Raw genomic sequence first — 26,038 nt, forward strand, 5'->3', positions numbered from 1 at the left:
TATACCGGCCTTATTTATTATTATTATTATTATTATTATTATTACTATTACTATTATTATATATTTATATATTATATATCATATTATTTTATTTATAATTATTGTATTTATTTTTATTTTATATTGTTACTATTTATTATTACATATTATATTATGTATTATATACTGTACTATTATTATTATATACTGTCTAGTCACTATAGCATTGTTGCCATCATATCATCAGTATAATTACCTTCATCTTGCCAACCTACCAACTGATCTGCTTTTTTTAACTTCTTAAGTGTCCTTGTTCTATTCTGTGTTTTTTTTTTCTATTGTTGTTTTTATTTATGCTACCTCACTATTTTATTCTATTGTATTTTATTGTTGAATACCGGACTGCTGTGACAATTGAATTTCCCTTCGGGGATGAATAAAGTAATCAATCAATCAATCAATCAATCAATCAATCAATCAATCAATCAATCAATCAATCAATCAATCAATCAATCAATCAATCAATCAATCAATCAATCAATCAATCAATCAATCTATCTATCTATCTATCTATCTATCTATCTATCTATCTATCTATCTATCTATCTATCTATCTATATATCTATCTATCTATACATCTATACATCTATACATCTATACATCTATCATATATGCTAATGATGCGGGTGCCTCGATCACAGAGTGGGTTTACAGCAGGAACATCCTCGAAAGTTCCAACTTGGATAAATGAAGCCTGTGTAAGACCTTGAAGTGCACCAGTCCATGTCTGATACATACAGATGAAGAGTGCACACGGTCCTGAGCCTTAGTCCATTGGTTTTCTGAGATTTCCACTGCAAGGTCCTCCTGCCAAGCTTCTTTTAAATGTTCAAGTGTGGCTGTGCAGTCCATTTGTGACAGAGTGTTATAAATCTTAGATATAGACCCTTTCTTTGATGGATCCAGTAGGAGCACTGAGTTCATTATGCACTCGGGGGGCTGATCAGGGAAGGACGGGAACTTTTCCTTAACAAAACTTCCAACTTGTAAATACTTGAAGAAGTCTCTACTAAGGATGCCGAATTTTACTTGTAGCTGATGGAATGTTGAAAAGATCTTATCTGTAAACAAATCTTGTATGGATTGTATTCCTTTAAGGTACCATTGATTATATGCATAGTCTGACAGTGAAGGAGTGAATGTATGATTGTTACTCAGTGGAGCGTGTACTGAACATTCTTTCCAGTGAAAGTGTTTTCTTATCTGGGTCCAGATTTTTATTGAATGGGAAACAACTGGGTTTTCAAAATGTTTTTATATTGCAAATCGAGACCAATTGAGTCATTATCATCATTATATTTATCATAGTCTCTTTCTCACAGCAACCCTAAATAGACAATAACACATCATTTGCATCCATCACCACTTTATCCTTTACCTTTAAACTATTTATTATCTTTTTAGACTACTTATTACATATGCGTAATGTCTGAATGTCTTTTTAACCCATTGAAGCCTGGAAAGCGGATACGTCGTTTTGTAGCATTTGTATAAGCTCTCAAATACTTTTTGAATTTCATTTCTATCTGCTACAGAGGCTGAAAACTCTATTATTTAGTAGAAGCGTTGACACTTCTGTTGAATTTCCAGACCTGTTATAGATGTCCGCTCAAGTTACCAAATATGGTTCTTTGCCTGATAAAGGGTTAACAACCATCAAACAAAATGACCCAGGAAGACAAAAGTGTGATATTAAATGTAAACAGTATGCAAAACAAAACACACATCATTATGCAATCAGATATCCACATCAATTCAATCCTTTATTTAACATTAAAATAGACGATTATGAATGTCCAATTTATAACATCATACATCTCAAACATGCATTAAAAGTCCAAGGTATCAACCCTCAGAATAAAAAATCATCAGTATTTAGAATACAAAAATAAATAATGGAATTTGTTATATAGCATTGAGACATAATGGTCCAGTATCCTCGTCCTGTTCTATCGTGCACCGGTACTTTATGTGCTTTCACTGGCCTGTACCTTATAAGAGATATAAACATTTTACGTAAAAAGCTCAAGTGCTAAGCATTGAGAGGACGGGATGGGTGAGGATACAGGATTCAAGACATGCTCTAAAATACTGATATGAATGAAAAAACATCTGCAACAGTCAAAAACAGGACAGGCAAAGTTTGGACCTGAATACATGAAGAGAAAAGGACACTTTCAGATCTGAATCTTGCACAACATGCAAACATGGAATGATGATATAAAAATCTGTCCCCAAGTCATTGTGGGGAGCAGTATTTATGCTACAAAAACCACTGTAGCATATATGTTTATTATCAAATTTGGAAAAGCATATTAACAAAAATAGTTTCAACATGAAGATCGATTAACAAGCGCTGCAATACTGCCACTTCCTTTTGACCTTTTGGACAAACCAGTTTTGACTGTTATGGGAAACATCTATTTTATGAGAGTTTTTTTTACTGCTTTGTAGCACATTCTGGTTTTTCCCTTAATTTTAGTAGATCAAACAGAGTGAAATCCCACACTGTTAGCCATGTAAAAAACACAAGGCAATAATAAAAAAAAGTGCTTTAATTGTTTTGCTTGGCAATCCCAGCTTGGGAGCTGATGAACACATATACGTCGACACACAAAACAGAGCAACCAAAAACAAAAAACCCTCAGAGAAATATACAAATTCAGCACTGTTTTGTTTCCAACATTTTACTTAACGTTTATGCTTGGGTAACACATAATGGCTGGAGCACTGTTCACGTCCTCAAGAGTCGACTTTGCCGTAAGTCCCCTCCGGTGGTCTGTAGCACTTGGGAAAGGCCATCAGTTGCAACATGTTGAAGGCATATTTCCTGCATCTAATATTCTTTTGAACGTTTTCAATCCGACATCCTTCTCTGGTGATCAAATAAACAGGGCGAGGAGGAATGAGGGAAGAAAAGAAAGGAAAACAAAAATGTAAACATGGATGAGTTTTTAAAGCATATTTGTAATGAAAGAAAAAAACAAAACAGGATGACTTTCAAAAGCAGTTTAAAGTTTAAAAATGATACACAATGCAACATGGTCTCACAGAAATCCGTGAAATAGCCACGGATCTGCTTAACTCAAAATTCGTGGAATAGCCACGGAATCGCTCAAATTTCCGTGAAACTGACACGGATTTCGCTACAATGCAAGTTAATGACAGTCATATCCCGTGGCTATTCCAACATAAAAAGTCATTATGTACATTCACTGAGTGAATATTTAAAAAATAAAACATATATTTCTTGCTAGAAATGTGATCAAAATCCATTTTTATGCAGAAATAGAAGTCAAAATATAGATTTTTCACTAAAAATGAGAGAACTGTCCGCCATGTTTTTTGTTCTGACCGATGGGACCTTGAAAGTCACGGGACTTGGAACAAACCAATAGCCACTGGATATGACTGTCATTAACTTGCATTGTAGCGAAATCCGTGTCAGTTTCACGGAAATTTGATTGATTTCGTGGCTATTCCACGGATTTTGAGTTAAGCGAAATCCGTGGCTATTTCACGGATTCCTGTGAAACCAGGTTCCACAATGAGACACTTTTCGCATCATTTTATAGTAGAAACACGGCAAATAACAGTTATGTCGCTGTTACCGGTGTTGCTCTATAATAGATGGTGGAAAAATGACTATGGATCAGCTGTAGGTTACATAATCTCTGCTGGGATTTCATAAGACAGCTGCTCACAACTTCTTATAAACTCCTTGCATATTTCACAACTCCTGCATGGTATGCTGAGGTTCAAAGTTCATTTATTAATTTGATTGAGGGTAAACTCAGTCTGCTGATAAAGACTGATACCAGGGGACTCCAGGGCAACAACTGAAAGGGCTTTGTGATGAGATCTCAAATGTTGGTTATGGTTTATGGCTGCTATAACTGTAACACATTTGCTTAAAACCCAAGGTGTGACATGCAGCTAAGACCTTTAGCACATATTTGATGAAAACTCAATTTTGGGGCAGTCCGTGGCCTAGAGATTAGGAATCGGGCTTGTAACTGGAGAGTCGCTGGTTAGAATCCCGGTACTGACAGGTCTAGGACTGAAGTGCCCTTGAGCAAGGCACCTAATCCCCCTGCACAGCTCCCCGGGCGCAGTAATGTGCTGCCCACTGCTCCTTGCATGGTGTGTTCACTTGTGTGTAAAATAAGGATGGGTTAAATGCAGAGGTTGAATTTCCCCATTGTGGGATTAATAAAGTACTCTTCTTCTTCTTCTTCTGAAACAAGCTTAATTTTAAAAAAATATGCCAATTTTCAATATGCATGTCCTATATTTTATTAATAAGGTCTAAGGCAGTCCAAGGATATAAGTAAACACGAACAACTCTCTCCTAAATACAAAAACCAGAGTGCCATCTTTCTAGCAGAGATAATTGTCACACACAGACAAGTTATGTTGTTAAAATGCGTTTTTTTCTGTCCCATACTCTTACGTGCAACACCTCCACATCTGTTTACATTTCTGGTTTTTTTTGGTTTGTTATTCTCTCTGGACCTCTCTCCTCTCTCCTGCAGCTGTCCCTCAGATGTTGCAAGACTACTGGCTTGACCACAGCTGAGCTAACGTCCCTTAAAAAGTCCTATTTCTTTCAGCCCGGGTTCAATTGAAAGTAAACTTGCATAGTTATCACTAAGCACATTTGACATTTGTTTCTTTGGTTGTTGTTGGTGGACGATAAAGAAATAACCAGTATTTTCAGAGGCCATGGTAAGAGATATTTAATGTTCTACAGTCAGAGGCAATTTTGTAGTTATTAATGTTCTCCTTTAGATTCATAAAGAAATTAATCACACAAATGCCCAAAAACTACCCTTTAGCCAAGAAGCAGCTCATTTCTTCAAGTTTTAGTACCTTAAAGTGCTGCGATACTCCATTTACTCGTGTCTGGTAATGCTTCAGATATATATCAAAGATTATTCTTCCGTTTAAAAGCATAATGTAGTGTGGGGCAAGAGCCAGGCGGGAAGATTTCCAGGAACATAACAGACAAGAAGTGTTGCCCTCCAGATTTCAGACGAGTGTAACAGATGTGACCTTGGAAGGAGGTAAATCTAAATCTGTTCTAGGAAATCTGAGTCTGGGTGGCACTTTATTTATCTGCACCCAGTGGCACTTTATTCTAATGCTTCTTTATACATGCTGTATCCAAAAGTTGCATATAATTATATATAATTATATATTACTTATAATTACCGTAAATCAAGGAATAGTACAAAACTTTTAAACTGTAGAAAACACAGTTTTTTTCATGTAAAATTAAAGGAGAAATACCATAATGTCACAAGGATACAATTACCCTAAAAATAAAGGGACTACTCAGTCTAAATGACAGTTTTTGCTGATATTTACATTTAAATTTACAGTAGAAAACCCACTCACTGTATTAATTTTGGGGAAGTTCTAACAACCACAGCTGCTGGTATTTTACAGTAAATTAATCAGATTTTTTTTTACAGTGTAGATAAATGTGGTGGGTAATTAAATGCAATCCAATATAACATCTTCACCACAACTACGACCTACAAACACCCCCGCTCATCTAACATTGTTCTCAACATATAATTAACATTAACAAGCTCCATAGGTTTGGTTTTTGCTGTGGGGCTGTACTGTTTTTATTGGATTTCAATCCTGTATTAAAGCATTAAAACAGCCCGTAAAAGAGCACGGCGTACCATAAAGGTTTGATTAACCCTCCAGTTACATTCGTTTCTCAGGAACAGCAATACTGTTCAGGGGTCAATTTGACACGGCGCATGTTTAATTATCCAAAAGTTAGAAGAAACATTGTTTTTATTTCATGATTAACTCCATTACTAACAATTTCAACCAATATTTAGTGCAATGGTGTTCTTTACCTCTCAAAGAAATACCTATATATAAAATACAAAGGATTTACATGACATTGATTTAAAAAACATTTTTTTTTTACATTTGTAATTTTTTTCTTTTTAGGAAAAAATACTTTAAAAATGGGTCAATTTTACCCACAACATAACAAGAGGGTTAATGTTTTGTGATGTTTTTGCCAATTTGGATCTCCATCAATACAAAACAGGCTTTCTGTGTGCTTCCAAGAGTCAATTCACTCAAATCATTTATCACAATCACAATGTTTCCGGAGAGAAGTGCTACTAATTAATTATTTAAATATAATGTTTTTAAACTCACCAAAGTGGCATTCACACATAAAACACTTTGGGAAGTGGAAGTCTCAGTGGTGGAGATGTCATAACCTCTGAGTGAAAATGAAACTATTTGCACTGCGAGGTATTACAACAGATAAGGGAGAATTGTGGGGTTTTCTGTAATTTGATTTTGTAATGGCTATTTATGCTAACTGTGCATGGTTACATAAGTTGCCAAAACCAACAGTCAAAGGAGTAAAATGTTTCCTTTCCTCTGCAGCCTGGTCAGTGTCAGAGTAGTCAGAGCATGAGCTGCACAACTATTTATGACTTATTATGACGCAAAAGCATCGAGCATAAGGTCAATGTTCTTAATGTGTAACTGCAGGTGCTAAAAGAGATGTCTATTGTTTAAAGATTCTGATTTCATGATTCATTTTGTTAATAATTACTAACATGGCAAATATGTGTTATCATTTGCTCGTGTTTTATTTATCAGAATTAAAAGAAAAGCTTCACATGTGTCACAAAGGGGTGAATCTAGGTTCACTTTGTCCACTGAGCCACTGTAGGCATGTGAAATTCTGCCAAAAACAGTATAGCTTATTGGTTTCACATAAAGCTTCTCTTTCCAGGAAACACATTAGGCTATCTTGTAATGGACAAAGTATGTTAAAGGATATATCTGTTTCAACATTCTGATTGCATGGTTTATTTTGTTATTAATTACTAACTAACTGTTTTTGTCATTTCGTTAGGTCATGTTGTCAGGTTGACAGATTTGTGATATGATTCGCTCGTGTTTTATTTATCAGAATTTAAAAGGAAAGAAGCTTCATATGTGTCACAAAGGGGTGAATCTGGGTTCACTATGTGCACTGACCCACTGTGGGAAAGTGGAAATCTGCCAAGAGCAACACTCACATGGACACACAGACATATTTAGACTTGAATGATAAAATTGAAGAAAGAAAGACCACCAACGGTCTAAAGATCTGCATAAAGATTATTGTTTGGAGTCAAATAAATTATCTCTGGCTTGTTTTAAACTCCCTCAAAGCACATCCATCAGTAAAATAAATGCCACATGTCTAATCCAGATGTGAACATGTGTACCGTTATGTGCAACTGTTTTACCCGCCTCTGCTAAAGGAACTTGACTCATCAGTTTCACATAAAGCTTCTGTTTCCATGAAACACATTAGCTGTTTGATGCGATGTTAGAAGTATAATGCTGGCATTATACTTCTAACATCAATCAACAAATCACATGAAAAGTCCAGAAATAACAACAAATTGATCAGTCCAAGAAGTTTTGTTTGTGTCTGTAAATGAGTATGAATGCAAAAAAGTAGTGATTACTCCATGCCATGAAGCCCCACTGAAACTTTGAACACATTGCACTGGGATGTGTCATTATTTTGTAACTTATTTTAAATCAATCCCACATTCATTGTCTTGCTGCCTTAAATACTTGAACTCACCAGTGCGCCAAATGTGTATTACTCCGCAGCTGAAAGTAGTCCCTAACAAATGCACTTATTATTCCTGTTTAGGTGACGTTTGTAACGTCCAGCTGTATAAGGGAAACTTTAAAGTGTAAATTATTTTTAAAAGTGTCAACACGAGAAATGAAAAAAAAAAAAATTGAAATCTTGACTTTTATACTCAAGATTTGACTTTGAAACTCTACTTACGAGATAAACTTTGAGGCTTATTGAGGCTGTGAAGTGAGCTGCTCACAGCCAGTTCCCAGCTCCGTGCGTAATTTTATGCGCACAGAGACACAGTAGGCTACCAGTCAAAGGTGGTGCACATTAGGTAGGTTTATGCTGCCTGCAGACACCATGACTCCATGATCACAAATCATGAATATTAAGTAGCCATGTGGTACACTAACAGACCTTATATCTACACTGTTTAGCCCACGTCAGCACCAATGAACAGTCCCATTATGTTTTACAGACATTTGTAGTTAACTAATAAGGTAAAACATTTTGTTCATGTTGCATTTTTCTTAACTTTCATTCCCTTTGTATCGTGCGTCAGGCACTTCTCCCAACAGCCTAATTAAGCCTCAAAGTTGATATCATTGATTGATTGATTGATTTTATTTGACCATTCTTGATATAAAAAATATGAAACAGCAACCTGTGTCATACGTAGTATAAATAGATAAAACATAGTCAGGGATGACACAATAAAGCCCTAAGGCTTATTTCCATTGTGGTCCCTATAAGGCAGGAGACAGGGGCAAGTAGCAGCATATCTTACATAAATCAAACAAGTATCATTCTTACATACATACATAGATACATGCATCAATCATTCATAAGCCACATAAAAACATAAATTACAGTTTCAAATATACACGACAGATACAGATTGCCAACATTCTAAGATTGGTGTTTAAACCATTTTCAAGTTTTGTTTAAAACTGCGTTTGCTTCTGATTGAAAGATTGATTGAAGTGGGCCAGGTAACCTGTTCCAAAGAATAGTTCCAGCATAAAGAAATGACTTTTTACCCATGTTTGTCTTAACTCTAGGTGGTACAAAATCTGTTAAGCTTCCCCTAGTGGAATAGCGGTGAACTTCATTTACTCTATTTAAATAATTTTTCAAATAATTGGGTACACCCCATAGGTCGAGAGATCTCGAGTTTCAAAGTCGAGATTTCAAATTTTTTTTTTCTCATGTGGCTCCTCAAAACACTATTATAGCGATAAACAAATATTAGTAATGTAGACATATAGAGTCATGTTGTCCTGGGCAGAGAATGAAGTCCTGCTCCCACTGTGTGTGTTGTAATCGATGCTTTTCTGTTTTATTGTTTTAGTAGTCGTGGGTCGAGATGTTGTTGAAACTTAAATCAGATCGCCACTTTGGTGCTTCTGTCAGCACTGTTGCATTCTTAGTACTAGTAGGGACAACAACTGCTGCTTTTAGAGGGAAAATATAGATTAATGCCAGGCTTCAACCTTAAAATGAAGATTCAACATTAACTTTATGCATTGATATGCAGTTAGCGCAAGCGTTTGTCTCAGGAAAGTTTGTGTTTGTCAGATATTAAAGACTAACTCGAAGTTAATCAGGAAAGACCTACAGAAAATCAAGACAGAGTAAATATTTGATTGCTGGTTATTTCGCTTAACACCATGTGACTGAAATCAATCTGTCACTGCTGCTCAGGGATTAACATCCCACAGCTCGAGGTCGATAATAAATAACTCGCGCTGATACAATAGAGCCAGTCAAATCCCTCAACCACCGCTCATCAAAGTACAACCAGCAAACACAGAGAAAAAAGGAGTGAGTAGAGATGCCATTGTCAGCAATTTATTGATATTTTGCAAGCAGAAAAACAAGACTTAAAATGAGCCACACAACCAGTAAGTGGGAGCTAACGAGCAGCAGGGCAATGGGGTAAAAGTGTCGTGACGCTGGTTTGTTCTCTGTCACGGCGCCAGCCTCAGGGTCCTCCCACTGCCCAATGTCTCCCTGGGTCAGCCGACTGCGGGGCGCCCATCAGAGTGAGACAGAACGAACAGAGAAAGATCAGAACACTGTGGTGTTAGTACAGTCTAGATGCTGCCTAAGTGGGACTTCTGGCACAGATTGATCACTTGAGAGCGCGTGCAGGCTCGTACCAGAAGGCCCACTTAGACACAGAGCCATTAGCACAGACTTTCCCTCAAAGAACCACAGCCACAGACAAGCAGGCAGTGAAGGACGGAGCAGAAATATGAGAAACAGGCTCACAGAAAAGCGGCAGGATGGGAAGAGGAGGCATGCAGTTTGATGCACATTTAATAATAGAAGTTCTATACAGAATGTGTTTTCATTGCACCTGATCCTGCTACATGTTCATCCAAGTCTAGAGCGGAAGAATCATTGTTTACAGTGGCAGTTTAACAGTTTTTTTTGTGAAATGTGACACTTGATTTCATTTCCCCTTTGGATAGCATTTCATTCACACTTCATGACAGACTTAACTCATGGTCAGCAAGACAGATAATATCATTATCAAAGAGAGGGACTGCTTCCTTTTGAGATAATCAGCAGCTTTTGACAAGTGCAGAAGGTCCATGCAAGAAAGTCATGGCAGTTTGTAGGATCTTTAGCCTGTGTGGACAAGCCTGGGGCTTTAAATTGGTTATAGTCTGGAGTGTTAGAAACAGAACACATAAAGCCAAACCGTCAAGGATAGACTACAAGACAAAATGCACTGATTCTGTGTTTGTTGTGGCATGTACAAAGCAGCAGTTTATGTCAAGAAACATTTCATGATATCAGGGACTGGAAAACACAGCTATGATTAAAATGCTGTTATCATTATGTCACAGTTGGGACAAACAAATGCAGCTACAGTATAACAACTGAGTCAACTGGGCCAGAAACTGTCCTATCAACAACATCAAAAAACTTCCCTATTTTTAAACAAAACAAATTCCCTAAAAAGACAAATATGAGACACAAAAGCTCAGCCTCTGCTCATCTAACATTGTTCTCAACATATAATTAACATTAACAAGCTCCATAGGTTTGGTTTTTGCTGTGGGGCTGTACTGTTTTTATTGGATTTCAATCCTGTATTAAAGCATAAAACAGCCCGTAAAAGAGCACGGCGTACCATAAAGGTTTGATTAACCCTCCTGTTATATTTGTTTCTCAGGAACAGCAATACTGTTCAGGGGTCAATTTGACCCGGCGCATGTTTAGTTATCCAAAAGTGAGAAGAAACATTGTTTTTATTTCATGATTAACTCCATTACTAACAATTTCAACCAATATTTAGTGCAATGGTGTTCTTTACCTCTCAAAGAAATACCTACATATAAAATACAAAGGATTTACATGACATTGATTTTTAAAAAATTGTATTTTACATTTTTAATTTTTTTCTTTTTAGGAAAAAATACTTTATTTATATATGTATATTTATACAATTTTATTCACAACATAACAAGAGGGTTAATGTTTTGTGATGTTTTTGCCAATTTGGATCTCCATCAATACAAAACAGGCTTTCTGTGTGCTTCCAAGAGTCAATTCACTCAAATCATTTATCACAATCACAATGTTTCAGGAGAGAAGTGCTACTTATTAATTATTTAAATATAATGTTTTTAAACATTATGTCACAGTTGGGACAAACAAATGCAGCTACAGTATAACAACTGAGTCAACTGGACCAGAAACTGTCCTATCAACAACATCAAAAAACTTCCCTATTTTTATACAAAACAAATTCCCTAATAAAACAAATATGAGACACAAAAGCTCAGATTCCTTCAACTACAACACAGTGACCTCAAACTCCTGCAGAAGCTGTTACATGTTATCAATGCAAAATGTAACTTTCCACCTGTTCAAAGGTTAAAACTAGAGCAAATAAACATCTTTCTGTTGTCACATTTGTGGACTTGTTTCGCCTCATCAATCCTGTGCAGTATAAGTATCAGGCATAGGTATCAGGTAACAGGAAAGCAAATATATCACCTTCTCAAGTGATGTTGTCAGATTGCCATGCATTGTCAACCAGAGAGGCGTGACCTAACAAACACAGCCGACAGTGCCTTTAATCATGATAAATGCACAAATGCAGATAGATGCAGTTGTTTTTTTTAAAAGCATTAAGCCTAAAGGTTTATCAGTGCCTATATATATCAAAGCCATCTGATTCCTGTGAAACACAGCCAATGTTTAGGTTTGACACAAACAAAACTGCTTGGCAAAAAGATAAAATGTTTGATGTAACGGTCATACTTGTCGCTTGAAATGCGGCCAATTTTAAAGAACTGCGTTAAGAGTTTCCTGTAATCCTTTGAGCTAGCAATTAACTTAGTTATCCTCTACGCCTAAACACGAAATTAATGTTAAATTCTTCTTCTTCTTCAGACGAATCGATCTAATTATAGAGCTTTAATTAGAACAACTGCCTTAATAAATTTAGAAGAAAATAGTCACATGTGTGCTGTTATCAGAGGGGAAAGACAACACCGACGGTCAAAGAGGATTACTTCATTCTGCCTGGAGGAACTAACTGCAGATTATTGGTGTACTGTTGCAGCTAAAAATACTCTAGATCTCCACTGGTCTCTCACCATAATGCATTTATAATAATTCCACTGAGAAATCCCAAAGCACGCACCTTCAGAATGAATATAAAGCTACAAATGCAAATACAGTCGTTTCAGGACGATAATGTGTGACTGTAGGTCAGGGGTGTCAAACTCTGGCCCGCGAGGCAATACCAAATTATTATATTATTATTGTACTATAAAAGCTGACCCGCCGGTATTATACGCCGCTAATACTACAAATCACATAATGCCCTGCTGTTGTTTTGGCGCGTCAATCAGGACAGGACCCAGAAACGCGCTCCTCTGTGACAGTCGTCATAGCAACCTCAAGCTAGAGCTGTCTCTGAGCTACCCCTTCCCAAAAATGGCGAAAAGAAAGGCAGAATTTATTAACCTGTTGAAAAAGTTTATTTTGATATTTAAATCAGAAGGATGCAAATAGAAAAGAGGCATACCATTTGTATTTAATTTTTATTTAATAAATTAATGACATTGATGTGTTTTTTATTTGAAATTTGATTTTGCATGTCTGCACTATTTAGTTATATATTGTATGTTTATAAGCGTTGCTGGTTCCATATTTAATGTAAAAGCAAAACATGTTTGGTAAATATTAAAAGGTTTATTTGTTCAATGTTGGCCCGCGATTTTATTCAAGTTTTAAATTTTGGCCCATTGTGTTTTTGAGTTTGACACCCTTGCTGTAGGTGAACTGAACACCTGTTGGAATGTAACACTTCATGTAGACAGAGATCTACTGTTGCACTGTCAAACCAACCCCCTATTGAAGCTGTACAGCATAAGTTCAGGTTATCCAGATTCACAAAGTGATAATAATAATCAGCTACACACACATATTTGTCTAACAATATCCACGTGTACCCAGGGTTAGTTATTTCAATGCATGGATGCAGAAAACATTCTGTGTTGAGAACTCCACTTTTGGACACAAAACCTGTCCTCTACGTCCCCGGCTTGTGTGTGTGTGTGTGTGTGTGTGTGTGTCTGTCCTGCCATTAACCTGGACCCAGTCTACAAACACATCTGATTGCAACTAGCTCATCACCACTCCAGCTCAACACAAACCTGGCTACAATCAGCCAGACTGTACAGTCATGGAAAAAATTATTAGACCATTGTTTTCTTCAATTTCTTGCTTATTTTAATGCCTGCTAAAGGTACATTTGTTTGGACAAATATAATATACTGTATAGATACTGAAACCCTAATTGCTCCCTATGCTGCGTTCATCGGTGTGTGAATTAATTCCCAATGGTGGCAGGTGGCACCAGTGTGCCCTGGTAGCCTTGGCCACCAGTATGAATGTGTGTGTGAATGGGTGAATGAGCGTAGTGTGTAGTGTAAATCGCTTTGGATAAAAGTGATATATAAGTGCACACCATATAGCTCATAAGAGTTTAATTTAAGAGCTGATATCTAGCCATTTTCCATGGTTTTCTTGAAAATAACCAAAATCTTTATTAGGAAAACCGTGGAAAATGGCTAGATATCAGCTCTGAAATTAAACTCTTATGAGCTATTTTTGTTGTTATCATTATATTTGTATAACAGGCATTAAAATGAACAAGAAATTGAATAAAACAAGGGTGGTCTAATAATTTTTTTCCATGACTGTATATCAACTCAGAGTCCCATCCACTCATCCAGTCCAGCCCTTTAATATAAGCTGGAACATGTGACTAATATTTACTTTCATAAATGAACAACTGTCATTTTTTAGCAGCTTTAAGCCCCGTGTAAAGTTGTTTTTTTTAAGGGGACAACCCTGCTTCAGAGCAGGGCCAGCAAGCCGTAGGCTAAAATTGGGGTTAGCTTACTTTGGAACGCTTTCTTCGCCCCAGGCTGACAGCTCTCTTCAGGCCTTTATACACCTGGGGCGTGACGAATGAATGACACGAGAATGTGAAATGCTCAGTGGCGAATATTTTGTGTCAAAACTAGTCCCAATTGTTACCCTTGCAACGTTTCTTCTATAAAAGGTTTGAATAATGATAATAATAATAATAATAATATATATATATATATATATATATATATATATATATATATATATATATATACACATACAGTACAGGCCAAAAGTTTGGACACACACCTTCTCATTCAATGCGTTTTCTTTATTTTCATGACTATTTACATTGTAGATTCTCACTGAAGGCATCAAAACTATGAATGAACACATATGGAATTATGTACTTAACAAAAAAGTGTGAAATAACTGAAAACATGTCTTGTATTTTAGATTCCTCAAAGTAGCCACCCTTTGCTTACTAGAATATAAGACATGTTTTCAGTTATTTCACACTTTTTTGTTAAGTACGTAATTCCACATGTGCTCATTAATAGTTTTGATGAATCTACAATGTAAATAATCATGAAAATAAAGGAAACGCATTGAATGAGAAGGTGTGTCCAAACTTTTGGCCTGTACTGTATATATATATATATATATATATATATATATATATATATATATATATATATATATATATGTATAAATAAAATTATTATGAATATACTGAGTAAACAGTCACACAGTAATTTCTTTGCCGCCTTTGTCGGGCTTAAAAGGAAGAGAAGTTTACCGCCTTGGTTCAGACTACGGAGCCTCTGTTATTGTTTTATAATCCTTATAACACCACGTGATTGATTGCATTTATTTTCACTGCCAAAGCTTAGAAAAAAATTGTCTTTGTTCCCTGTTTTTTTTTTTTATCCACACATAACCAAAACTATATTGTTATTTATGTATGTACATGTGCCAAGGAAAAACACCCAAATCAAGAAGCATATACGCAAATTAGCTCCTGACATTGAGAAAAAAAATCCTTATTTATTAGCTGTATGATTTAAGATCAGTTCATTTGATGACCAAGCCTATTTTATGATCTGATTAGCTGTAGAATGTGTTGAGTGATTGATCGGTGGACGGCTGTTATTTAAGGCTTTGGTCATGCAACGAACCGCCCTGCTATTCTGCCTGTACGGGTCATTAGCACAGGTATTTCAGATGTGCACTTCACTAATGGTCTCGATAAGGTTCCCAAGTTAGAACTTATCAGATTTAGACAGATGCAGATGAAGATGTTTACCCTGCTGGCACACACAAACATTAAAGGCAGCCGTGTCCCTGAAGCACTGATAGGGGCATGCATGGTTGCCTTTGAATGTGTGAGGGAAGGTGGTGATGGTCGAGGGAGCACATGATAATGTTGATACTGGCACATCGAACGGTGATAAGACGGGAGGAGAAGGTGCACACAAAATGTCTTTGATGTGTGCGGTGGACTCAGCATTTACTCACATTAACACATCTTGTGGGTGCAAGTTATTACTTTGACCAGGTGTTTGTAATAAAATGTCTATTTAAGGATCACAGACTGCAAATAATAAACCTTTGGGCAATATTGGCTAAATGGTCAGTTAAAATCTTTATAACTTGCTCATTGTGCTATCTCGCAATGCTGAAAATGTTGTTTTTACAAGCGAACACGTCGCCATATCCTCACTGACAACCCTGCTGACAGCACAATACAGCGGCAGAGATTTTATCTGACTTATGTTTCTGCATGGCTACATACTCTGTCTTTATGTTATTTGGATGACTGACTTTATAAATGCAGCATGTTTAGGCTTGGTTTGAACAATAACTTGCACCCATGACATTCAAACTATTTTTAATCACTGTCTCACCTCCGCATACAGTCCAGAGCACGGATGAAGAAATCCTTGCTGAGCTGGTGTTCATCCCGTAGGAGGGCACACTGCTCTAATGTGACAGACATGGACGTCCGGTCTTTGGCACTTTTACAGCTGGTAAACCTGATGCCATTTAACCTTCGGCAGATCTGGACAGAAGTGGAGAAAATAAACAATGTTAACATGCACTATTAAAGCAAACTTGTTCCCTTTTTGTGAGGATACTGACTCTTCCAACAATGACTTTAAATCAGATTAAGTTCACAATAAACAACCCAGATACTCCAAAGATTCTTAATGATGCCTTTTTAGACGTGTTAGCTGCATGACAATATTCATTAAAGTGATGGTTGATCAGTTCACCATTCTGGTCAGAACTTAAATGCTTTGGCTGAATTGACACAAAACTTTGTAGAGACATTCATAATCCCCAAATACCTTAAAATTTCAATTTGTTTTATATTTCAGTTTATGACCAAAAACACATTTAAGAAATAACATTCTCATATGCATTTGCGCTGAAAATTATGGAAAAATGCAGGGCACTAAGAGTACCAGGATGCTGCACTTATGGTAGTCAAAGGTTGAGTGTGATAAGCAACACTTTGACAAAAAATGACACTTCTCGAGTTCAATGGTCACCATGTTTGCTACATTGTGGAAGGAGTGGGACCACAAAACTTGAACTAAAACTTGAACTAAAATGTGAAACTAGCGGCCAAGGAAGCTGCAGTGGAGACGGTTGCTCCGGTGTACAGCGCAATAGCAAGTAAAAGTAAAATCCTTTTTTTATTCAGTTTAAATACAATTGTCAAGTCAGCAAACAAGCCTGCTGGAGACAAATGCGGTCAAATTTTTGCCATAAAGCTGTCGAATTTAAACTTGCCATTAAAACAAAGAAGAAGAATTGGTCAAATGTTGTGCACAACAGCCGTGTCTAATTTGAGACAACACTAACTGTGTTGAAATTCATGCACTATGTACATAGTGTACAAAATGTACTACATGGAAGTGTATCTAAAGTATCCATATTGAGACACAGTGCTAGTATTTAATGCATATCAGTCAATGCAAGCAGCTAACACACTAAACTGAGATAAGGAACATAGTAAACATTTTCTTTTTCTTTTCTACTAACATCTGAGCTGCTAGCATGGCTGCAGATTCTTGTTTGAACAGGCTTCTGTGAACCACAAGCAAGCACTGTTAGAATATGCAAGGCAATACATTGGCAGATACTGAACATCAGGTGAAAGGTCAGCGTCTTTACAGTATCGTCTTCCGAAGTCAATCCATCATGGTCAACGACTTTTTGTTCGGCTCCCACTAAAACCCATGAAATATCAATTTGTCAAACACTTAATGCAAGACTGCACGTAAGTGTTTACAGATATCAGTTACCTTTGTTATTCAAGAGAGGGAGTTTATCTATATGGTTCAGTGAAAACTGTCTTCCTTCAAAAGGACATAAAGTTAAAATAAAAAAAAAAAAACACTGCTCACCGTTCCAGCAATCCACAGTATCTCCACATTCTTTCTCTTCTTTGTAACTACATTCTGGCCCAGGGTTTCAAGTAATTTCTTTATGTCAGCCTGTGTCTGGAAACATGGTAGACCTGTTTAAAAAGCACAAAACACACATTGCCAGTAAGAGGTTCGGTTTCTTGCTTTGACATTATGCCACTCAGGGCTGAATGCAGGTTCTGCGGGAATAATTTACTAACAAAAAGGAAAAACCTCTATAAAATAACTTAGTTGTAAATGGTAAATGGACTGCACTTATATAGCGCTTTTATCCAAAGCGCTTTACACTCTTAAAGAAGCAATGAATAAGGCCCAGCAAACTTCAAGCTCTCTCATGCAGGACAATAAGTGCATGAAAGAAACATTGTTGGATATTCAGTGCAGAAATATGAAAGATAATCTAATTGTTGCTGGCATTCAAGAGGACAACAGTGAGAGAATTCATGTCCAAACATCTTAAATTTTCTCCTGAGGTTGTGAAGGACATTGCATTTTCCAGAGTTCATAGACTGGGCAAACCAAGTGAGGGTAAGAACCGGCCAATTATAGTTCGTTTTGAACACTACAAGCAGAAAGAAATGGTCAAGAGTGAGATGGAATATCCAGTGCTGAAAGCACCGTCTCTGCGGTCATCCAGAATTCATAGAACCGTAGTTACATACATAACTCTCGAATATATTCCAAGATGTCTGATGAACTGACAATGTATAAATTGTACTATTGTTGTACATTTCACAAGATAGCCAATATTTATAAAAACAGTTTAAACAATGATTTGCCATTATTGTTTTCTCCTCGTTTTTGTTACTGCATGAAATAATCGCTTTGCTGCAGGAGTGGGACTTGGAATACAAGTCCCACTATTTTTCACAGATTTATAAAGAGGGAGATTTGTCTTTGTTTAGTGAAATGAAACATTTGTGCACTTACATTCTTGTGGCACCTTTTCACTTAATGATTTGTAATAGGCTTCTAGCATCTCAAAGTTCTTCTGGTTTATCCTCTCTTGTAGAGAGATATCTCCAAACCTGAGGGGATAACACAGAGAATAAGCAGAGTTATAGCAAAGCATCACCAAGACGCTCAAGAAAACTTGTTTTAAACTTGCTGTGCTCAGATGAAAAATCCTCAACTGGCAGTGTGCAGGCCACATAAAACCCATCATAGTTTCCAATTCAGCCTCCTCATTAATTAATTAAGAAAATATTGTAATAAATATCACAATAAAAACTGAAGTTTCCCGAAACACCAGGTGTTTCTGCTTCAATCTGCTGTTAATAATGGTAGTTACAGGATGTAACCTTAGTTCAATGAGTACAAGAACTTCAGGGCAAGGAGGAGGGAGTGACACGGGTCCTTGACCCGACATTGGACCAGATAAGTTCATAAACATGCAATGCAGTGATGAGAAAGACATTTCATACACCAGATAAAAAGCCTGTGCTTGATTACATCTGACTAATAAACAGGCTGATAAAAATAACATTCATTTCGGAAGAAAGTAAGCATATTAAACTCCTGTGATAAAACAAGAAAATAGTTGCATTATTTATTCAATAAGCCGTGCATGAGTCTTCATGTGGTATTGATTAGTTTGAGACCACACTGGCCTTGGTTAACATGTAGCACACAGAGAGTGCTCATCCTTAAGTGCAACAGATTGGAGTGAACAAAGACCGTGTGCAGTACCTCTCTGCTATTGTTTGCTGCTCATTGATGCCCACGTTAAACAGCACCGGGAATACTCGCAGAGGCTTGCCCTCCTTGATCTCCTCTGGCAAGGTCTGGAAAACCAGTCGTGGTAATGGCACTTCTACGGTGAAGTGGTCTCTGAATGCAGGGAGAGAAAAAAAAGAAAAGAAACGGAAGGTAAAAGAGATAACGTTATTAATCAAACAGAAATTGAAAACGTTTTGCAATGCTGTAGAATCTGACACCAAAGACAGGCCTGAGCAAGCTGTAAACCAGAGAATGATTGTGTGTATGCACGAGAGAAAGAGAGTGTAAGCGTGTGAGACAGATTGCTTTACAGATTGACATGGAGTGGGGCGGGGCAAGAGGAGTGTACCGTCTTATAACACTTGGCACAATGTGCATGACAAAGTGAAGTGGCTTGACCTTATTGTGGCCAATGTCCTCCAAGTTAACTATTATTTTACAGCAGAAGGAAGTTTTACACACGGCAGTTTTGCCAAATGCCAAACTGCTGTGTGTCAGTTGTGACTCAGAGAATTCCTGAACACATTGTTAAATTCACATGTGGCCTAAAGGTTCACAAAGATTCAAAAGTCTGAGCTACGTCCTCATTACTGGCTGTACAGTACAGCTGCTGGGTGTGTTATCACACAGCATTTTTTTTTCATTTTGTGGGTCACTCTGGGCTTTGTTTGGCCCAGACAGCTCATACCATGAAGCCCTTGGGCACTAAACTTTGCTATAATTTTTGTGCACAAACAAACAAGACAATATGTGAATCCCTGCCCTGCAGTCCGGCTCAAGTCACAGGCTGCACGTAGAAAAAACACAAAGCAGACAGCTATTTTTGATCCTCGTAGATTTGTCAATATCACTTCCAGAGCTTTTACAGCAACTGCTGCTTGTGACTGTTCAAAATCCATTTTTATCTTTTATCTTAGTACACCATGTATGGCACACTATAAACATGAACATTTGTAATAATCAAATCATATAAGTCACGTGAAGTCCACTTGAAGACCTCTGTATACTGATAATGGGCTCAATATTTAATCCGGAACCTTTTGTTGCAAAACATTCAGTTACGGGAATAATAGAAGAGGTTTCTATCTGTGTGAAAGTTCAGACATTTAAAAGAGGTTTCAGAGGTCAGGCCAGTAAACAGATCTTTGTCAAAGAGGAATGGCAACAATTTTGTCCTCATTAAATTAGTTAATGTTACACTGAAACCTTTGTACAGTCAAGTCTGAGCGTACAGTGATAGACTGTGTAGAGGACAATCTACTCTGTCATGTTATTCAGCATTGAACGCTCCTTGATGCAAGTTTTTTTGGAAAGAACTGTGGAAGTGGGTTTTAATCCTTGAGAAAATAGTAATAATGTTTATGTGAACATGACATCGCTCATGTATTCAAATGTTCTTGAGCTGGATTGTTTATTTTCCACAGTAGGAAAGAACCAGAAATAGCACCGTAGTAGCAAACTTGGATGTGTTTACAAGCTACAACCCCTATAATTAGCACATAATTACACATTCCTTTTCATTGAGCCGTTCGTTTACAGTTGTTTTTATTACATTTACCAATTTACATACATTTGAAAACCATTTCAACCTCACAACAAACATTCCTGACCCCCTGCTGTCACTGGGTGATGTTTAACTAGCTGTACTTTATAGAGGAATTGATTAAATGATAAGTGTGTATGTCAAAACGTATAGAATGAAAAACCTCAATACAAGGCATTTAATAAGGCCAAGAAAAACTGAGAAATAAAAACGCATCATGTCAGGCCCAAAATTTATTTAAAAAAAAAATCCAGATGTTTTGCCAAATGCCAAACTGCTGTGTGTCAGTTGTGACTCAGAGAATCCCCGAACACATTATTAAATTCACATGTGGCCCAAAGGTTCGATTGTTCGATTGTTCTGAACTGCAACAATGCAGTTCTTATATAACCAAATTGTCAGATGTGATCCGGTTCATTCTTATGTGACAAGGTCAGCTAATGGTGGTCAGATGATGTTACCATGTCCAAAATCAAATGCCTTAAAGAGAACAGTTATTTATCGTGCTATCAGTTATTGGAATAATTGCCCACTGAATATACGTGAACTGAATAGTAAAGTATCTTTTAATTATTACTTGAGAATGCACTATTTAAATTTGTGAGTAGTGAATTAACATATATACTGTATGAAAGTGAGAATTAATGTAATAAATATGAATGTAATAACTTATTCGGAATGATTTCTGATGATGTATATAATAATGTCTACAATGTTTAATTGTTAAGTGATTTTTGTTTTGTCTTGTGGACCCCAGGAAGACCAGCTCATCCCACTTTTGGTGACAGCTAATGGGGATCTTTTTAACAATGAACAATAAACAATAAACAGTTCAGACTAATTGAACGTGTAAAATCCAAGCAAAGAAAGGAAGCCAAGAGAGAAGAAGATGATGTCTCACCGTCGGCCACACACTAAAGGCTGGAGGTCACTGAGGTCATCTGTCTTGGCCTCTGTGATCTGGAACATGACTCTCTGCAGGTCTGAGATTCCTACCTCCATGTCCTCCAGCATCCCGATCTCCTCACCTTTAACAGTTTGACAAAGAAGAAGATTAGCAGTGATTTAATTGGTTTAATTGGCTGTCAAATCCCTTTTCGGTTTAGTCAAAGTGAGGCTTGGATTTAAAATGTCAGAGCGTTCTATGATGAATATAATTCAGAAACTGCCCTCATTTTATATTCCAGAGGCATTTTTCATCATAAAAAAAGATAAAGGCATTAGCTGTCTTTCAGCTATTAAATTTGCTGACCAATCAATTTCACTTCCTTGAGAGCTGCTCTGTGAGCTTCGGCAAACCAGCATGAATATGAACTTTGATCCTGGAGCTGCAGGTAACGAGACTACGTGCACGTATCTCTTTCAAGGAACTCCCTCTGGTTGATTCTCTAGTCTCTGTACTGATCTGATAAGAATCAATCCATGACACACTGTGGTCAGCCTCTACCTGGAACATGCTGTATAAATATAGAGTTATAAAAGTGTCTGTAACAAAGTGTGAAGCCAAAAAACTGCCATGACTCATCAGCTTGCTACATGTTGTGATTTGTTACGGCCTCACATCACGTTACCCAAGCTCACACACACCAAACCACTCTCTGAGGTTTTCCCTTTCTAGAAAACAAAAATAACAAGTCAACAGCTGTGTTTAGTGAAGGTTTTGAGGTTGCCCATTCTAATTTTACTCTTAGAAATGTACTCACTGTAGGTGCTGAGCAGACTCTCAAACTGGGCCACCAGGCCGACCAGGTGTAGCTGCCTCAGGAAGCCTTGGTCCTGCATTCCTGCATACAGCCTCATGACGAAGCCACAGGCTAAGGCTGCCAGCTGTGGGAAAACACATTCACATATTTAAGCCATGTTTCATAGACTGGATCAAACAGTTAAGCAGCCACAAGTTGTAAAATTAAAAAAACTAAAATAAATAAAATTATAAAGAAATCATTCAGCTGCATGGCCATGCAGAGGAGGACAAACAGCACGTAGGCTGCAGTTGCAGCCTCACAGCTGGATTGAACAACATCCATGTTATAATTCCCTAATGACGAATGTCGTCAGGCATTTGGTAGATATTTGTGTTCAGTAGTCAGTGTCGAAGGCTATATTCCATTATATGTTTTAATTCTTAATTGCCACCTGGCGCCTGAGTTTTGTATTCTCATTTTCATCAGATGATACAGAAAAGGTTGAAATTGGTGCATAAAAATTTACCCAAATGAGGGAAAACAAGTGTTTGATGCTCAACATTTTCCTAAGAGAGCACCCTCATTCTCCCCACTTTATATCCCCCCCCCCAATACTGAAGTAAAACCTAAACCCCTGGTCTAAGCTTTGTATTAAATAAATATATTTTAATACATCATTAAAAGTGTTGTAAAAGTAGTCATTCCAGGTATACATTTGTTTTTATATTTGCAAAAATGGCCTTTAATGAATTTGAGCCTCTCTAGATTCCTCTGCACGCCCCTGCATTTAATAATGTGTGGGAAAAAAGTTTTAATTATGTTTGGACATGCTGTGCAAGAGTTAAGACTTTGTGCAAAGAGAAACACATTGCACTTTGTATCACAACTACCTTACAGTTAACTACATCTCTAGTAAACTGCCTATTTCTTATTTCTTTGATATTTCAGGTGAAAAACTAGGTGTGTTTTTGCATATTTTGCAGGGATAATCCTCCCAAGATCCAGTAAGACAGGTTAATTATAATCTCAGTTTTTATTATTTATTATTATTTATTATTTATTTATTATTTATTTATTTTTATTTTTTATTTAGTATTTATTATCTCAGTGTGGCTACTTACTGCCTGACTGAAGACCACATCTCGCCTCTGTTGCAGGAGAAAACCCTGTGGTATGCTGCAGGCTGCCTCCTGCAGGAGCACAAAGGTCATAGCTCTCTTTGCCTTCTCCACCACCTCCATCACACACTCCTTTAACCTGGTCACCAGAGGACGCAGCTGCTCCCTCCAATCACCTGCAGAGAGAGAGAGAGAGAGATGGGACAAAAGAGGTGTGGACAGAAATGGAATGACAGTTATGATGAGGTTGTAGATTTAAATATGTCTTAACGCTTCAGTGCTCAGCCAGAAACAACACACACAGTTTATCTGTGAAGTGAAACCGGTTGAGCCATTAATGTTTCCTGTAAAATGGGGAGGAATTGCGGGAAAGGAAAACAAAACTACAAACGCAAATTCCAAAGTGATAACCTAAGAACACACCCATATTCAAAAATATAAAACATATAAACATGAAATGATTAACTGATAAACGTAGTAAACTCATAAAATTATAAGCAGATAACCCCAGAATGTTATTACTCTTTGACACAGCAAATATTTGATATGCATGCCAATGCATGATATCACTTTTGTATCCTTGATTCAGTAAATGCTCTTATTTCACTGTAAGTGCTGATGTGTTCTTAAGAGGGACAGTTCCCCCCAATATCAAAAATATGTATTTTTCCTGTAGTGCTATTTTTAAATCTAGATTGTTTTGGTGTGAGTTGCAGAGTGTGGGAGATATTGGCTTCAGAGATGGCCGCCTTATCTCAAATATAATGAATAAATAAAGCATTTTGAAGACGATGTCTCTTTCCAGAGACTGCAGAAGGAAGCATCTATTCCTCGCTCACCTCCCACCACTGAGCCAGCTAACATTAAAGGTCAGCTGAGCAGCACGTCATCTTACACATCATACGCTGTCATGAGAATAATCCTCTTGTCCATGAGTAGACTCTCGCTTTTATCTAAGCGGTGATACAGTGTGTAGTTCAGTAGAATGAAAATAGTGCATGAAAACTGCTCACAACAAGGTCTCTGGGTTATCTTGAGTAACCGGATCGGGATTTCTGTTCTGTTGAGTTTTTCAAATGCACTTTTTTATGCTCTGAGTGCCTTCTAGTTTCGGACAACTTCATGGCCGATATCTCCAACACTCTCACTCACACCAAAACTATTTAGATTAATAAATAAACTCTGAAACAGCAACACTCTACGCTGTGGCACGATGAAAACACACAGTGCCAAAAATCTGCAGCCAAAGGCAACCAGCATGGTTTTCCTTAACAGTTCATTAGTACGCCGGCGAAAGAAAGAAATCATTCTTAAAAAATAGTTTGTTGGGGCGTTCCCGGTGGCACACCTGGTAGATCGCGTACCACAGAGGCCCAGTCCTCGTAAGTGGGCGGCCCGGGTTCGAATCTGGCTCGGAGCCCTTTCCTGCATGTCTTCCCCTCTGTCTCCCCCTTTCACTCTCAATATCTCTCTCTCTCAATAAAGCTACAAAATGCCCCAAAAAATATCTTAAAAAAAAAAAAAATAGTTTGTTGAAGCCTCTGCTGTGATCACTTCAATCTGACGCTATTTCAGTCATGATTCTACACAACATTGCTTCCTAAATGATCACATCACATTGTAATTTGCACCAGGATACATCTCAAGAAGAAAACACCAGTTTGTTGTTGTTTGTTTTGTAGAAAAAGTTAGAGAGGAGGCAATGCTGAACAGAATTAATGAACTCCATTAAAAAAACGTTATTACCAACCAGTTTGATGTGTGTACAGATGTGTGTGTGTGTGTGTGTGTGTGTGTGTGTGTGTGTGTGTGTGTGTGTTGGCTTTTTGTGACAGCCTGGTGTCATTTTTTATGTAATTTAATCAAGGTAAACACAGTGAACAGCCGTGTGTAATGGCACCACGCTGTGGCGCAGCACTTCTCAAATAAAGAGTGTGCAGATTTATCAACATATCTGTCCTGACGCCTTCAGATGAATGCAGGGATTTAATGAACCAAAGAAGAAGGGTTTCATACAATATTAGGCAGGTGTTTACCACAGATACTGTAAGAATCACCCATTCGTTTTTGAAAAACATTTAAAAACACATTTTTTATCATGGCATTTTATGAGGCCCTAATGTTATGTGTCTGTAAGAGTATATTTATGTTCATATGTGCATGGGTATATTTATGTGCCTGCATGTGTGTTTGCATTTACAACCCTGATTACCACAAAAAGTTATAGATTTTATAAATATTTATACACATTTATGTTTATGTATGTTTGTTTTTAAAACCTTGTTTTACAACATATTGATATGTTCTGTGAAGTTGTGTTTCAATAATGGTCTTATTATTTTTAATCTGCCTTCATTTATCTGCTTTCATTGTCTTGTAAAGTACTTTGTAGCATGTTTGGAAGTCTTATATAAATAGATATATTATAAGTATTATTATTATTATTATTATTATTA

At 37.1% G+C, this 26,038-nt stretch overlaps 1 protein-coding gene across 3 annotated transcripts in view; it reads right to left on the minus strand.

The window, feature by feature from the left end:
- Positions 1-1,789: 1,789 nt before the first annotated feature.
- Positions 1,790-26,038, minus strand: part of inpp4b (inositol polyphosphate-4-phosphatase type II B) — a 180,557-nt gene continuing 156,308 nt past the window's right edge. Inside the window, exons 15-22 of one of the 3 annotated variants that reach the window (XM_059342057.1) lie at positions 23,586-23,758; positions 22,483-22,606; positions 21,681-21,807; positions 19,207-19,347; positions 18,448-18,545; positions 17,497-17,609; positions 15,988-16,142; positions 1,790-2,914 (exon numbers count right to left, since the gene is read on the minus strand). In XM_059342057.1, coding sequence (XP_059198040.1) covers positions 2,782-2,914; positions 15,988-16,142; positions 17,497-17,609; positions 18,448-18,545; positions 19,207-19,347; positions 21,681-21,807; positions 22,483-22,606; positions 23,586-23,758 — 1,064 coding nt within the window. In that variant the 3' untranslated portion in view covers positions 1,790-2,781. Of the gene's footprint in view, positions 2,915-8,351; positions 9,702-15,987; positions 16,143-17,496; positions 17,610-18,447; positions 18,546-19,206; positions 19,348-21,680; positions 21,808-22,482; positions 22,607-23,585; positions 23,759-26,038 lie in introns of those variants that run through there. The other 2 variants (XM_059342047.1, XM_059342066.1) reach the window with 2 other exon arrangements.

The sequence above is a fragment of the Centropristis striata genome, chromosome 1 (assembly GCF_030273125.1).
Source record: "Centropristis striata isolate RG_2023a ecotype Rhode Island chromosome 1, C.striata_1.0, whole genome shotgun sequence".
NCBI lineage: Eukaryota > Metazoa > Chordata > Actinopteri > Perciformes > Serranidae > Centropristis > Centropristis striata.